General features: G+C 32.7%; 1 protein-coding gene across 1 annotated transcript in view; it reads left to right on the top strand.

Annotated features, from left to right (window-relative positions):
• Nucleotides 1–15551, top strand: part of LOC149786244 (phospholipase D1-like) — a 142632-nt gene that overhangs the window by 59156 nt on the left and 67925 nt on the right. The window contains exons 5-6 of the mRNA XM_089976625.1: nt 722–787; nt 9042–9199. Coding sequence (XP_089832751.1) covers nt 722–787; nt 9042–9199 — 224 coding nt within the window. The remainder of the gene's footprint in view (nt 1–721; nt 788–9041; nt 9200–15551) is intronic.

Below are 15551 nucleotides of genomic sequence, written 5' to 3'. Positions count from 1 at the left end.
AGGATGCTAAAGGTCTGATCATTCACTGATATCTTGAGATGGGGAAACTGTTTTAATCACCCATGTTACAAATAAATCTACGTGTTTTGTTAACCTTACTTTTCCTATCTCAGGATGGTTATCTCAGTCGTGTTGTCTTAGTAATTGTGTCCACCTGTTAGGAATTACTTTAAAAAAAAAAAAGAAACCCTTGTTTGTTTTCTGCTGTGTCTGAAAGAGTTGCTTTCAAATCCAATTACAACAACAACAGATATATCTTTTGAAGTACAGTACAGTGTCAGTAGCTGTGCTCTTTTATAGTGCTTTTGATGTACAGTACAGTGTCAGTAGCTGTGCTCTTTTTATAATGCTTTTGATGTACAGTACAGTGTCAGTAGCTGTGCTCTTTTTATAGTGCTTTTGATGTACAGTACAGTGTCAGTAGCTGTGCTCTTTTTATAGTGCTTTTGATGTACAATAAAGTGTCAGTAGCTGTGCTTTTTTTATAGTGCTTTTGACATACAATAAAGTGTCAGTAGCTGTGCTTTTTTTTATAGTGCTTTTAAAGTAAAGTACAGTGCCAGTAGCAATGCACAGTACAGTGTCTGTAGCTGTGCTCTTTTTATAATGCTTTTGAAGGATGGTACAGCATCAGTGACTTTTAGCTTTATAGTGCTTGTTTGAGGTACACTTTAGTGTCAGTTGTTATACCTCCTTTTAAATTTATATTGTTTTGTTTCAGATGCACCTTCAGTTGTATCTTCAGAGTGTCCTTGAATCCAAGCTGTATCGTAAACATAATGAAACTGTAAGTTTTCCTTCGTAAACTCACAATATGTAACTATTTAAAAACAAATTTATATCACACCAAAAGTTTTATAAAATATTTGGGACTTGTGGATTGACTTCAAGCATAGTTTTAATGTAAACTTCGTTAAAGTGAGTCCTTAATTATCTACCATTTTTATCATTGGTACTGTTGAGTTTTCCATGAGAAAATTTTGTATTGTTTTATAAGGGTATCAGGCCAGTCTTTTATCTTCACAAAATCTTTGTCATCAGTTAGGTCAGGATGATTGATATTTACTGTAATATTGAAACAAGATGAGATAATGCAATGTTTATGGATTTACACTTAAGTCTAGAGTTTTGGGTTTCTTTGCAGGTATTGCACTGTACAAGTGTGTTCATCATTCATGAATATTCAATGATTTTCTTTTTGTCACCCATATGACAAAGGAATCTACCTGTTTTGCTAACCTTACTTTTCCTACCTCCTTCTGGTTATCTCAGACCTTTGGTCTCTGTCATGATGTACACACACTAGGAAATGCAGTTAAATAGAAACCCTTGATGTCTTCTGCTGTGCCTGATGGAGTTGTTATAAAATACAACAACAGATATATAACAAAAGGAAATTCACTCATAAAACAAATTAAGGTCTCTTCAGTTTTTTATAACAACATAAAAACATTTTGGCACACACACACACACACACACACACACACACACACAAGTGCTACAGCAAATAACAAAATGTGTTGTGTCAGACTGGTTCTTCTAACTTTGCCAAACACCAACATTGCATCCCAGTTGAATCATATATAATAATGTTATTGCAAATGAAAACTCCTGCACAACCACAGTGGTTCATTCATCAGTCTTCATTCACAGAAAGATTTCTGGGGTTACATTATTTACATCTCTTTTCTCTCAAGGAGGCTGTGCCTCCTGGAGAGACAAATAATATAACTCCTTCACTAGGATTTCGTTGTCTTGGTCCAAACCTCATCATAGATTCTATTAATTTTGTGCCACCTTTTGACCTGAGGTATATAGAATAGAACCCAGTACACCTCACTCCATGTTGTTAGAGGCAACAATTGGAACCTTTTTCCTTCTGATGCATTTTATGAGGATGTTCCATCTCAGATGGGCTTGAACTTTTAGAGAGTACAGTTTATATATTTTTTTTAATTGGAATTTGTATTTTATTAACTTTTTCCCTTCTTATACACCTGCCGTAATATAATTTGTTGACCATCGATTACCGCAATAAAATGACTTTTTCACCATCTACAGTTTCCAAACTTTGTGGATGACTGCATTTAGGGAATGGAAGAAACCTTTGTTTTAATGGGAGGGAGGTCAAATAGGTCACTGTGACAGCAAGAAGAAACCTGGTTTCTGCACAACAACAGTAGTTCGGCATTACAGACCAGGAACAAAGTTTGTGCATGGCTTGCACTTGGCTAAGGAAGATGCCTATCAATTTTGAGATCAGTAGTCATTGACTGAAAAACGAAAAATGGTTTCTGCACACAATTTTCAGATCTCATAATTGTGTTTTTTCTCCAAGTATATACATGACTTTCAGATTGGATCACAAGAATAGCATTTTGATTTTGGAGTAAAAAGCAAAGGGTCATGGTTACTGTAACCAGATGTTGTGGAGTGCTTGCACTTAAGGTATGGAGGATGCATATTGATTTTGGGGTCAAAGTTCAGGGTTTAATGTTGCTAAAAGAAACCATGTTTTGCAGAATAACTTTTGTTTCAGAATAAGTTTCTTGACCAAAGTTTGCAGATGGCTTGTTCAAGAAACCTATTGATTGGATAAATATAGTAAATTGTTTTTTTTTTAGACTTACTTAAAATTCTTAGTGTAGTAGTAGCTTGAATATAAAATTCAAGGTAAGTAACTCATGCACTTAAGATTCTGTTAAAAAAATTTAATATGGTTTTAAAGGCTTGTCTGTGGACATTTTTGTTAATTGTGCATGAAAATATTTGTTTAGTTCTAATCTTGTTGTGTATTTACAAGATATATATTGGCTAGTTTTATCTTAAGTTTTGGTCTTTGGATAGCATGCAAGATCTGTACCACGTAGAATATGGTCACTGTTGGTAAGAATACACTGTAACAAGTTTAATATCATTTATTTCGTTCTCTGAGTATTTCTGTTTTCTTAATTTATTTTTGTTTTTGACCAAGTGAGTTGTTTGTTGTTTTGAATTTGTAGAAGTTCTTCCATGTTTTTTTGTGTGTAGATATTTGCTGGTTTGATATGCAGTTCTTTTTGCCCCATTCTTGGTGGCTTTAGCATGAGTTTGTTTCATTTTTGATTGACATTGCATTGGATTTATTTATTTTTGTCTGTTCTTGATTACACTTGTTTTCACTGTGGATACATTTGACTGATGGTTCGTTCTTGATGCTTCCAGAAATAAATATCTCTTTCAATGTGTTTTTTTAATGTTTTGTTTATTCATTTTTCCTTGTGAGAGTTGTATTTCTGCTAAGTTTGTTCTTTACTATATTTCTTGAAAGACCTATTATCATTTCTTGTTATTCCTTATGGATCACTTGGATTGTTGAGTATTGATCACTATAGAAAATTTAAATAAGAAAAATAAAATCTTAAATTGAAACACTCCAACACTTATTTCCAAATTTGTATGCAGGGAGAAAAAAATGAGGACTTAAATGCCCAAAATAAATTCTAAAAGGGAATGTTTGCTCAAGCATGATCATGTATTGAAAATAACAAGAAATTTATTATTGTCATATTTTGATTGTCAGGATCAATTGATCAGTGTTGATTATTGTCAAGGTCAATTGATCAGTGCAGATTATTGTCATGATCAATTGATCAATACAGATTATTGTCAGGATCAATTGATCAGTATCATCACCATTATTAAAATCATAAATTTTCTATCAATGATCAATAATCAACATTTGAAGACAGTCCAGAGCGATATAATGATGTAAACAATGATATCAAATCAGTCTGAAGGCAGGAAAGCAAAATTGGTCACATATTTTACATAGTAGTATTGCTTATTCTAAGTATTTAGCAGACAAGGAAATTGTAGAATACTATGACTCCAAAGCTTCCTAATCAAAGTGTATAATGATGCAATAGTGAATATTTATTGCAGAAATTAATCAGTACATGAAGTACCTGTCATAATGATAATGTGTTTCAGTTTATTGAATGAACAAGATCCAGGTAAAGGTAATTTGTGACCCCTTTTTTAAATGACCCAACTTTTCAGATGGATAGATGGGGCCATTGCTGGAATGAAATCACTTGAAAAGGTGTTGTCTACCACATTGGGGTTACTATCTTCATTATCTTGGTCACAATTTAATAATTTCCATTCAGGTACAGGGATGAATCTTGGTACACCTTTCTTCAGCTTACTGGCATGTCACATAATAATAATAATAATAATAATAACTATATTTAATGAGGGTGACTCAGTTGCATGGAACTAATCCTCTTTGTTGCTTTGAGTTATCTGCATATTTACGTACATTGTACATTGTTGCATGCACAATAAAGGAGGGAAGAAGAATAAACAATGCATGAATTCATAACAAAAAAATTAATTTAAAAAAAAAACAACTAAATTTTTATATGGACATAACAATCAGAAAATTGTAAAATATACTCGAGCTAGGTAGCAACAAAAGGTTTGAGAATTTTTACTTTAAAAGTTGAAATGTAGTTGTCAAATCTAACAGGTTCCATTTTTATCCATTAAAGTAGATGACAATTAAATACATATATATTTGCACTTTCAATTTCTATGAGATACTGTTCCGAATTAGTGACCCCAACAAGTGAAAGCTATTCTTCAAGAGTTCTTTATTTGGTTTTGGAGTGGAATGATGGTTAGATGAAATTGATCCTTAAATGGGAATGTTGCCTTGTTTTCTAATATGAACTGTTTCTTGAGATATAATGAATATTCAGTCATTTACTATTAACATTTTAATATCATTCTTGCATTAGGGATGTTTTTGGTATTCTCAAGAACAAGACTGCAATCTCTTTTTTGAAAGCATAATAGTTTGCAAATATTCTTGTCAAAAGTGTTTCCTCAAATAACATTATGAAATCCTAGGTATATCTATAAAGCTTTTGTAATATATTAACCCATGTTTAGTATGTCTTTGTCCTGATTAATAACCACAGACATGGATAGATCTTGTGACACATAACATGAATATGTTCATTGCATTGAAAATTGATGTAATCCATCAATCCAAGGATTTCTTCAAGGGTAACCATTTGTAGATGAATTCATTTAACTTAGATTCATATTGTCATTTTTGCCATTTCTCTTACCTTGTTTCTAAACTAAGTGTGGATATCAGAAGGGACACTTCTAGGTCTGACTTTAGCTGTTTAAATTTTGATAGAGTGCCATCTGCAGATAGTTTGGTAGATGAAAAAAGTTGCCTATTTTCAGAGGCAGATCATTTATGAAAATGAGAAAGAGGAGTGGACTAAAGATTGATCCCTGTAGTACTCCATATGTAATTGATTATTTTTAGAAAGACTGCCATTCATTTTAACAGGGTTTTTTTCGTTTTGCTCTATAGTGTATAAACCAGTAAATAATGGAATTATCAATAAATGTTCAATTTATTGATGAGAATATCATGATAATCAAGGTCAGAAGCTTTTTTTAAGATAAATAATATGGATCCAACTAATTTGATCTAAGTCAGCAATCAGCCATGGAGACCGAGGCAGTCTCTCAAGAGTGATTTCCTCTGAACCCAAAATATGGTAATGAACATGTTTTTTTCAAGAAGTTTGGATAGAGTTAGTCAGATAGATATTGATCTGTAGTTATTAGCATCGTCGTTGCTGCCTTACTCGTGAATGGGAGTAATTTTCAACAGTTTCCATATCTTGAAAAACAGGTGGATACTCATAAATGTTACATACATTAGCTATGCTGTCAGTATTACATTTGCAGCAGCCCTCAGGAGTTGTGGTACAGTATAATTTAGGCCTGTTGCATTTGTTAGCTGAATAGTTGGCAGGAGTTTAGAAATTTTAATTTGTAATGTTTAAGACTCTGTGGTCTTAGACTGTGTAACAGAAAAGCAGTGAAACCAACAAGTTTAGTAAAATCAACAAATATTTTAGTTTGCTTGAATACAAAGTAAAAATTCAGAAGACTTATTGTGAATTAAACCCCAAATAATCCTAAATATTCTATCACAATTCCAAAAGGATACAATATTCTGAATGAATTTCAATAGCCTTGAATGTGTTGATGTACCATTAGTCTTGATGTACCAATAGTTTTAATGTATCACAATGATATAATCCACAATGTCTTTAAATGAGCCTTCAGTAATCTCAAATTATTGTTTTAATCCCAAAAGTCACTGAGCACTTTGTAATTCCAATAAATAATTTAAATAAATTATATCTGAACACAGCTGTAAGTTATTCCACAGACTGGCCATAAAACAGGAATGAAGACTTTGTTTACAAAACCTCATTTTATATACAAACTATCAGTTGACCTATGACAACATAATGACATGGAATCCCTTAGATGTGCATCATTTCTAATGGAAAATTCCATCAAATTGTCATCTTCCAGGACTTTCTAATCAGTAAACAAGGTTAGGCCATGAACCCAAATGTTAGTAAATATCTTAAGAAGCATGATGAAAATTATGTAGTCATTGTTATTTTGTCAGTCATTTTAGTTATTTATTAAAATATTCATTCCACATGACCTTTGCAGAAGGGTACCTATCAACAAAGCACACTTTGGAATGACTTTGTACTTGACTGATTTACCTGGATTCATATTGCTTCATTTTAATCTGATTCTCTCCTTTTAACTGATAAACCATTCAAATATATATATATATATATATATATATATATATATATATATATATATATATATATATATATATATATATATTTTTTTTTTCTACATTAAAACTGCATATGAGATGAAACTTACCAGCATTTATGCAGTAATTTTTTACAATTATTTATACCGTATTTGCTCCAGAATCGATAGTTAAAATATTAAACTCTTCATGGATAAAACCCCTCCCCCTTCTTGTAAATTCATACCATAGACTAATAATATAAATGTAAGTTATTTTGTGAATTATCTCTTTATCTGACCACCAAGAACATACGATTCAGCAGTGTATCACAGCAAGTTTATCAGTGTTAACACGGGTGTTACGAAACACCCAAATCCACACCAAATCGCATCGTGTCTACCATCTCATCTATAAATTACAATGCTCCCCTCTCCCCTGATTTTTTTTCTTTAAAACTTCATGTTCTTGTGTCGGGTTGATGAGTAATAAATACAAATGTAATTTACTAGTATTATATATTTCAACTTTAACCTTAATGAATAAATAAATGACAAATCGCTCCATTGCATCACTTCATTGTTCAATTGCCCAGCCAAATACTACATAATGGAGAGATGGAGCGAATATTGACCCTAACAGGATTCCATATAAATGACCTATAAAATATATAAATGACCAAAAATAAATGTTGCAAATATTTTATTGTCATACAGAAGTGGTTTATAAATTCTAATTAGACCCAATTGTTCTGAATATCATTGCCTCATGAAAATGGCCTATCAAATCTAAAGATGTACAAGAACTCAGATGTTCCAAATATATGATTACCTCATTGAAGTGACTAAAAACATCTATGAAAATACAACGTATTATGACTAAGACTACTACTTGCACAAGGAAGAGATGACATGGCATTTCAATGTTCAAAAATGCCAGTAAGCGAGTGCTCACTTAACATCCCCTGTATGATATACAAGCATAAATACAATTTTAAACGGAGGGAGATGACTCTAAAAGTACTAATCGGACCAAGACGAATATTTGTCTTGATGCAATATATATCAAGCTTTATTTCAAACATATATATATATATATATATATATATATATATATATATATATATATATATATATATATATACACACACACATTTCCTTCAAAAAAAAGTGTAACGGATGGATATACGCAATTTGTAAGAAGAATGGAGATAACTCCTAAATTATATATCGGACAGATTCAGTTCTTTTAAAGCCATTTATTTATGAATTTGATTTAAGTAACTTTGTTAAGCATATCATGACTTCCGCAATTCAAGATAGAAAGCATTAATGATGAAGCTAGTGATATATATATTCCACGAGGTTATAAAATGTTATTTGACAAAACAAAAATCCAACATGTGTAATATTTTACTACTATTAACAATCACATAATGTCAAAATGGAATTAGAACTAATTGGTACTTTCTACAAGAAAAACACATAGCTACCAGAGTTGTGTTATTTCCTTTCTTTCTGCCTCTGTCTGTCTCTCTGTTTCTCTCTCTCTCTCTCTCTCTCACACACTCCTACATAATTAACTTGATTCGTTATTAAATTGATTCAGTATTAAGATGGTGAAAAAGAATAATCTATAAGTACATTTCTTTCTCCAATTGGTCATTTATAATATTGTTTAGTTCATTCTGATGCTGCTCGTTTCCACTGGCCTGGCTCCAACATTTTCGGAAGCCTTGAGACACTTAAAGTCTAGGTTGCTGGCACTGATATATCTGGATCTTGTTGTTGATGGTGGTTTTGCCAGCATAAATTTGTGTATATGCCTGTCTTTTTGAATTAGGAAAGTTGTTGTTGTTGTTGTTGTGGGTTTAACGCCATTTTTCAGCACACGATAGGCTATGCATGGCGGCCAGTATTAATGGTGGAGGAAGAACCTGAGAAAACCCCAGGAAGAACCACTGACCCACGAGAACTTACAAGCAAGCTTTCTCACATACCCACATTGGCCAAATCCTAGACTCGAACCCACACAGACAGAGGTGAGATGGCAGTGATCCGTAATGGAGAGCGCTTTAGACCAGAATTAGGAAAGAAACTTGTTACAAAGAATAAGAAGAACTAAACAGTGAAATGCTGACATTGCTGAAAGAAATCTGGTACTTGTATGCACTTTGGCTACCAAGCACATTTATGAGCATAAAATGAAAAGAAAATTTTCTTATTAAAGAGAAAATTCTCGTATTATGATTCAGTAATAGATATGTTTAAATTTGTTGATGAAAAACTCTTTGTAGCCATTATTCATTTGAAACAAGCAAGTATCCTCTCACTCATCTTAATTTTAAAGTAATACTTTCTATACATTTTTCATTTGAGGATTACACCTTTTTTTCCAGCTGAAGTTTCTGGAAGTGAGCGAGTTGTCATTCATCAATCGTCTTGGAGGAAAATGGAAGGAGGGTGATGTAAAAAAATGTTCTGGGGGTCGCAGGATCAGCATAGGCTGCTGTGGCTGCTTTAAGAAATACCACCTTGCAGGCAGATGGAGTAAAAGGTAAATAGTTTGCAATTTTTATTGCCTTTCCTACAATTGCAGATAAGAATCATTATTGTGGCAGCATTATCATTGTCACTTTCAGTGTTTTTAAGTCATAAACCTCATAGACTAAGTGTTGTTTGCAGAGAAGACGTTAATGCAAAATCCCAGTTACCCCCCTCCCCCACTTTTTGATGAAAAGCTCCAAGCTGTCTGGACATGAGTGCGTGAATATTATCATACAACTCTGCTTTAAAGGGGATGAAAACCCAGACCTGCACAATTTTATTGTAAATAGAAGGATATATAGTAGTTTGTGTATATAATCTATCCCGACTATTTTTTTCTTTGCATCTATTGTATTTGCACAAACATTTCATACAAAATATTGTCCTGTATTCCAAGATCAAACGGAAAGAACCTACCCCGAATTTGTTAGCTCCCTTCCATAATGCAAGCAGGATGTGATGTCATTTGAGACGATTAATGTATAAGAGTTGTATTCAGTTTGTGCAGCGAAGTGTCAAATAGAAACAAGATGGTTCAATGTGCAGCTCTAAATTGCGTGAATAATAGCAGTTCTGGAACAAGCCTTAATTATTTTACTCTTTTTTTTTCTCCATCTTTGAAAAGTAAGAAATTATCTGCCAAATGAAATAACATTAAAGAAATGTTTACGCTTTTTCATTCAATGTTTTCATCATCAATTTATTATGCACGTTTGATTTTGTATGTAACTGCATCGGATGAATGTGCATTTTTCTTCCACACTTACGTTCAAGACTGTTTTCCACTCGTTATATAATAAACCCCTCCTTCCAATTCTGCATTCATCTTTTTTGTGTAATGTCGATAATAGAAAAATAAATCACTTATAATTGAAAGTCTGTGTGTTCATATAAACTCGTTAGATTTCTTATAACTACACACACCGGAACACCACGCTACAATTTTTTAAACAATTTTTTAAACATATGTTACTGTTAACTTTCGTTATTGATAAATCAATTATAGTAACATTATTCATTAATGTGGTAATTACTTTCGAACTCGGACCAGGCTGATTCGATACAAATCGCTGACTGATTCGGTCAGTATATCTGGCTGATTCTCCAAATTTCCAAGCTGATTCGGACCATGAGAAATGTTATTCAGTTTAGTCCAGGATTTAAATGAGACATTTAAATTTGTTTTTAAAGATGATTTTCTCATTATGTCCGAAGTACCTTGAGCAGTTCAAATATGCATTTAAAGTAACAAAATCCCATTAGTACGCGTGATCATGGTATTGTTATATATAATAAAATAACGTAATCATGTTTATTGTGCATCGGCAATTTAGTTGTGAAATATTTTTTAAACTTCTAGTTCAACTTTAAATAGTTTTATTGAGAAATAATAAAATTACGAACACTGACAAAAAAGAAGAAATGAACTGAATGATGGGCGTAATACATGATAGCTTTCAGAAACCATCCGAATTCTGTGCATTAGCCATGATGTTGGACTCAATAGCGACTGGATTTCCTGAGTAGGCATCAGTGATGGTTTTTATTGAGTTCACATATCATTCGTCAATGGTTAGCAAATCTCAGTGAAAAATCAGATTAAATTGTTCAGTTAGAGAGATGATACTATAACTCTTTGGATTTCGGTTATAGAGGTCCATGCGATAAAGTCGTCTCAGGATGGCTTTAGTTATTAGGTTGGAGCCCTTTCATGCATAAAACTGCAGATGTCACATCATGCTTACACCCGCTCTATTTTTCCAATTAAAATGCATTTAATGATTTGAAGAGCAGAGCAAAAGGGATAGATGCCACTTCTTTTTCGTTAAGTACAGAAGCGGAGTTGATCAAATGGAAAAGTTGAAATGTCGCAAATTGCATAGATTTAACAAGTTATTTAGTTGAAGAAAAACAACAATAAATAAAGCCTTAACAACCAGGGCGAGTTCTCCATAATTCATTATCAACAATGTCAGTGTGTACACAGTGTCTCAAATGACGTCACACCCGCTATTTTTACAGGGGGAGGGAAGCGCGTTGTTCTATTCAAGACGGATAGGGAGAGATGATCAATTTTTCATAATTTCTTTGTAACGAGTAAGAATAAAAGGTAAAAAATTTCAGAAAACGAACCTTATACATATAGCAAATTATTATGAAATTTGCGCGAATTTCAGTTTTGCTTGTTGGTCCCCTTTAAAGCAGAGACTTAAACGTTGGAACAAGGTTAAGTTATGTAAAGGTGTATGATGGTTTCAGACTCTTCATTAATTCCTGTAATACTGAATTTTGGGATGGGTGAAAAACTTAGCTTATGTTCAATAGAATAGGTAACTTAGGTAATAGAATAGGTAACCAAGAACCCATATGAAGTTTTTAGGTGGACTTGAGTTGTATTTCAGATGGGTTTTTTAAGTGCTTTCTGCCTAAACCATAATTACTCATATTAAGAAAGTTTAGCGAATTTCAAGCAAAAAATTCAGGTGGATTCAGTGTGACATTTTAGTTTAAATATGCAAATCAGTTGTCCTAATATTCCACTTGAATAATAAGATTTCCGCCTGAAATAAAAATCCACCTGAAATCCTGTACAAAATTTTCCAGATGGACTTTAGGCAGATTTCAGATGGGTTTCTTAAGCATTTTCTGCCTAACCGTAAACTTAAAGAAGCTTAGGCGAATTTGAAGCGTACATTAGGTTGTTTTGTGGTGGAATTTTAGACACAATGTGCAGATTAGTTGTCCTAAGATTTCGCTTAAACAAAACAATCCATCTAAGATTTCCACCTGAAATAAACTTCTACCTATAAAAAAAAAGACGCCTAACAATTTCCACCTAAAATAAAAGTCAGCCTGAGGTGCCAAACATAATTACATAAATATCATCCAATAAAAAATCTGCTTCAGATTTCTATTAAACCGCCTAACGATTCTTAGACATCATTGGGAATCAACAATAAATATTCACAATAATTTTTTAAATGGATCATAAATTTTATTTTGACGGACATTATCAAATTAGGTTTAGGTTTTTCTTGTCCTCATTTTCTTTCTTGCATACAAAACCTAATCCGTGATGGCATCACTTAAGTCTTTTTCATTTCACTGAAAAGATGGTGAGATTTCACAAATATTTTGACCAAAACGTTCTTTGAAATTTTGGCAAGATCTCACTAAAATTTGACTGAAATAATTTTGAGATTTCACAAAAATACTGACAAAACTTTCACCAAAATTCTGTTGAGGATTCACAAAACTTTTGACCAAAACTTTCACTTAACTTTAAGATTTCTAACATTTCATTGAAAGTTTTGTGAGAGATTACTAAAACTTTTGTGAGATTTGACTAAAATTTTGATCATTATCTAGTATTTTACTGAAGTTTCAGTAATTTTTCAGACATTTCAAAAGGTTTCAAATAAATAATGGATATGAATTAAACAGGACTTTATTAATCAAGGTGATATTTCATTGTGCATGAAACAAAATTATACAGATCATATAATTATGTGACATCCAAGGCAAGAGATATGGTTAATAACAATAATAACAATAATATAAATACCAGTAATAAAGACTTTATTTAGCGAAGGTAACTCAGTTACAGAACTAATCTACCTTGAGGCCTTCTATCTGTTATGTACAATATATACAGTATATACAAAATGATGTGAAGAATCTGGCTTGACACAAAATAAGTGATTTTAAAAATCAAAGTATCAAGCCTGGAACATATCCATAGGCATCTGTGAAAACATAAACATATATAAAATATAAAATATCATACTGCATTGAAAAATTCAACTGTGAAAATGATGCAAAATTACAGAAAATCATCCATTTCAGACACTGATTATGAAAGAAAAGAAATCCTAGGTGCCTGCCTTATGTCACTGTTGTACAGTGCAGACTTGATTTTTGATCAATGTACAAACTATGATGCTCTTATGGTCTCTTGAATTAGTCCTTGTTCCATAAGCAGCCATGACAAATGTTTATCATGACATAATTACTCTTATTTTACACTGAATTCCAACACACCTAGAATATTTTGATAATATAAACAATAATACCACTCATGATATTGAAGGATGATTCTACTTGTGGGCCAAGAAAACTCCGCAAAGATATGACTATCTTTGATAGATATCAGTATCTGGCAACAATATCAACAATTCCCACCAGTGAGCTATGCATTTTCCTGCCTTAAACTCTGGAAGTTAATCAGTTTGGACCTATTGACTTTGCATTCAAACTATTCTCAATGTTGCACATTTTTCAAATGGTTATTCCAACTTGTATCCTGCTTGAAAATTCAAATCACCATGTTTAGCAAGCATGGTCATTCCCATCAATTTCTGTTATGTGACGATTCATTGGGCAAGTAAAAACTTTTGACCAATCAGAAAATTATTTACAGCAATCATCTGTTAAATAATATATGGAATAAATACTTATTAGAAAGCTTTTTGCGGAATGGGACTAGATTGACTATTATATTTTAAAAAAACAGTTTCGGTGACAGTTTTAAAAAAGGGTCAATATCGAGGAAAATCAGATTCATTTCAGGAGAAAAGCGAAATTCTGCCTTAAAATGGAAATCAAGAAATCAGTCCTGTTTAACCCTTTACCTCATGCAAATGTCTTTGAACGCCTCTACTCCATTCGCATGGAAGCGCCTTTTGACGCCTGTACAAGATTCGCATGGAAGCGCCTTTTGATGCCTGCTGTAAACATCGGCCATTTTGAGCTAGTTTTCGTAGCGCCACCTTCGGGGAAAACCCCCCTATTAGATACTACATTCATTTCTGTGAATGACAATTTCATCAGATCATGTGGTCGCTATTCATGCACTGGTCGATATCTGCTATTTAAAGTAACAGGGTTGTAATCTCCAGTCTCCAAAATGGCAGCCGCGGATTTCATTCAGTACGTACAAAGTTTTCACGCTTAGAATAACAACCACGAAAGATTCAGTAAATTAGGTAAAGTCTGATATTGATGTAGGCAACAATTAGTTTTTATAAATTATCAAATTCAGATGACTTAGTGATATAGACACACACAAAAACCTTGTAAATTTTGAGTATCAGAAATGGCAGCTACGGTTGGTCACGCGGCCTCACTGACATGACGGTGAACGAGTTCTCTCTCAATTTTAAAGTACATAAAATATTCTTCTGTGAAAAATAATTACACAGCTGTAACAATCGGACTTTACTCTTAAATTTTTCCACATATAATATATGTGTACCAAAGATGTAAAATGGTTAAAATTGATGTTAAACGTAACACCACTACATTGCTTAACAATTCACAGGCAGGATTTCATACAGTACTTACAAAATTTTTACGATTAGAATCACAACCACGAAAGATTCGATAACTTTGGTAAAGGCTCTGATATTTTTGTAAGCAGCAATTAGTTTTTATTGATTATCAAATTCATATGACTTAGTGTTGTAGACGCAGACGAAAAACGTGTAAATTTCGAGTATGGGAAATAGCAGCTACGGTCGGTCACGCGGCCTCACTGACATGACGGTGAACGAGTTCTCTCTCGATTTTAAAGCACATAAAATATTCTTCTGTGAAAAATAATTACACATCTATAACAATCGGACTTTACTCTTAAATTTTTCCACATATAATAGATGTCCACCTAAAACGTAAAATGGTTAAAACTGCTGTTAAACGTAACACCACTACATTGCTTAACAATTCACAGGCATGGCTATGCGTATGCGGTCTGCTAGTTAACAGGTGTTCTATTTATAGCATGCTGCACTTTGTCACTATGCTCTATGAGGTAAAGGGTTAAGGGCAGTTAAATCCAATTGAAGTTAAACAGAAATACAACAAAATCAACAAAAATTTGAAAAAGAAATATAATAAGGAAAGATGTGGAAAGAAGTTGTTGTTCCCAAAATGAACAATAAAATTACAGCTGTCAGAAACAGGAAATATAAATGTTGCTGAAAGCTACTCAAATTGTTCAAGACATTGTAGCAATATGACTGAAAAATTGTTAAAGCTAAGTTAAAAATCCAAATCACACACTCACTGATATTTTCAGAAATTTTGGTTAAAATCTCCTAAAATACCATAATTTTAGTTTAAAAAAAGAACATTTGAGTGAATGTCAAAAAATGTTCCCTGTGATTTCTTTCAGTCACATTTTCACTAGGGTATGATTTTTGTAGAGTATAATTTAATCGAGACCACTCTTTATTCCAAATGTCCACCTTATCCTAGTTTTTGCAAAAGATCACCTGTCTGTGTGCAGTTCAGACCAGTCTGCTTTAGATCTGAGACCAAAAGGTCTAAAATCCAGACAGAAAATCGCATTCTGACCATGAGCG

This window comes from Sinohyriopsis cumingii, chromosome 12 (genome assembly GCF_028554795.1).
Source record: "Sinohyriopsis cumingii isolate HCF-2022 chromosome 12, ASM2855479v2, whole genome shotgun sequence".
In the NCBI taxonomy this organism is placed as follows: domain Eukaryota; kingdom Metazoa; phylum Mollusca; class Bivalvia; order Unionida; family Unionidae; genus Sinohyriopsis; species Sinohyriopsis cumingii.
The sequence above is the reverse complement of the archived record's forward strand: the minus strand, read 5'-3'. Positions and strand labels throughout refer to the sequence as shown.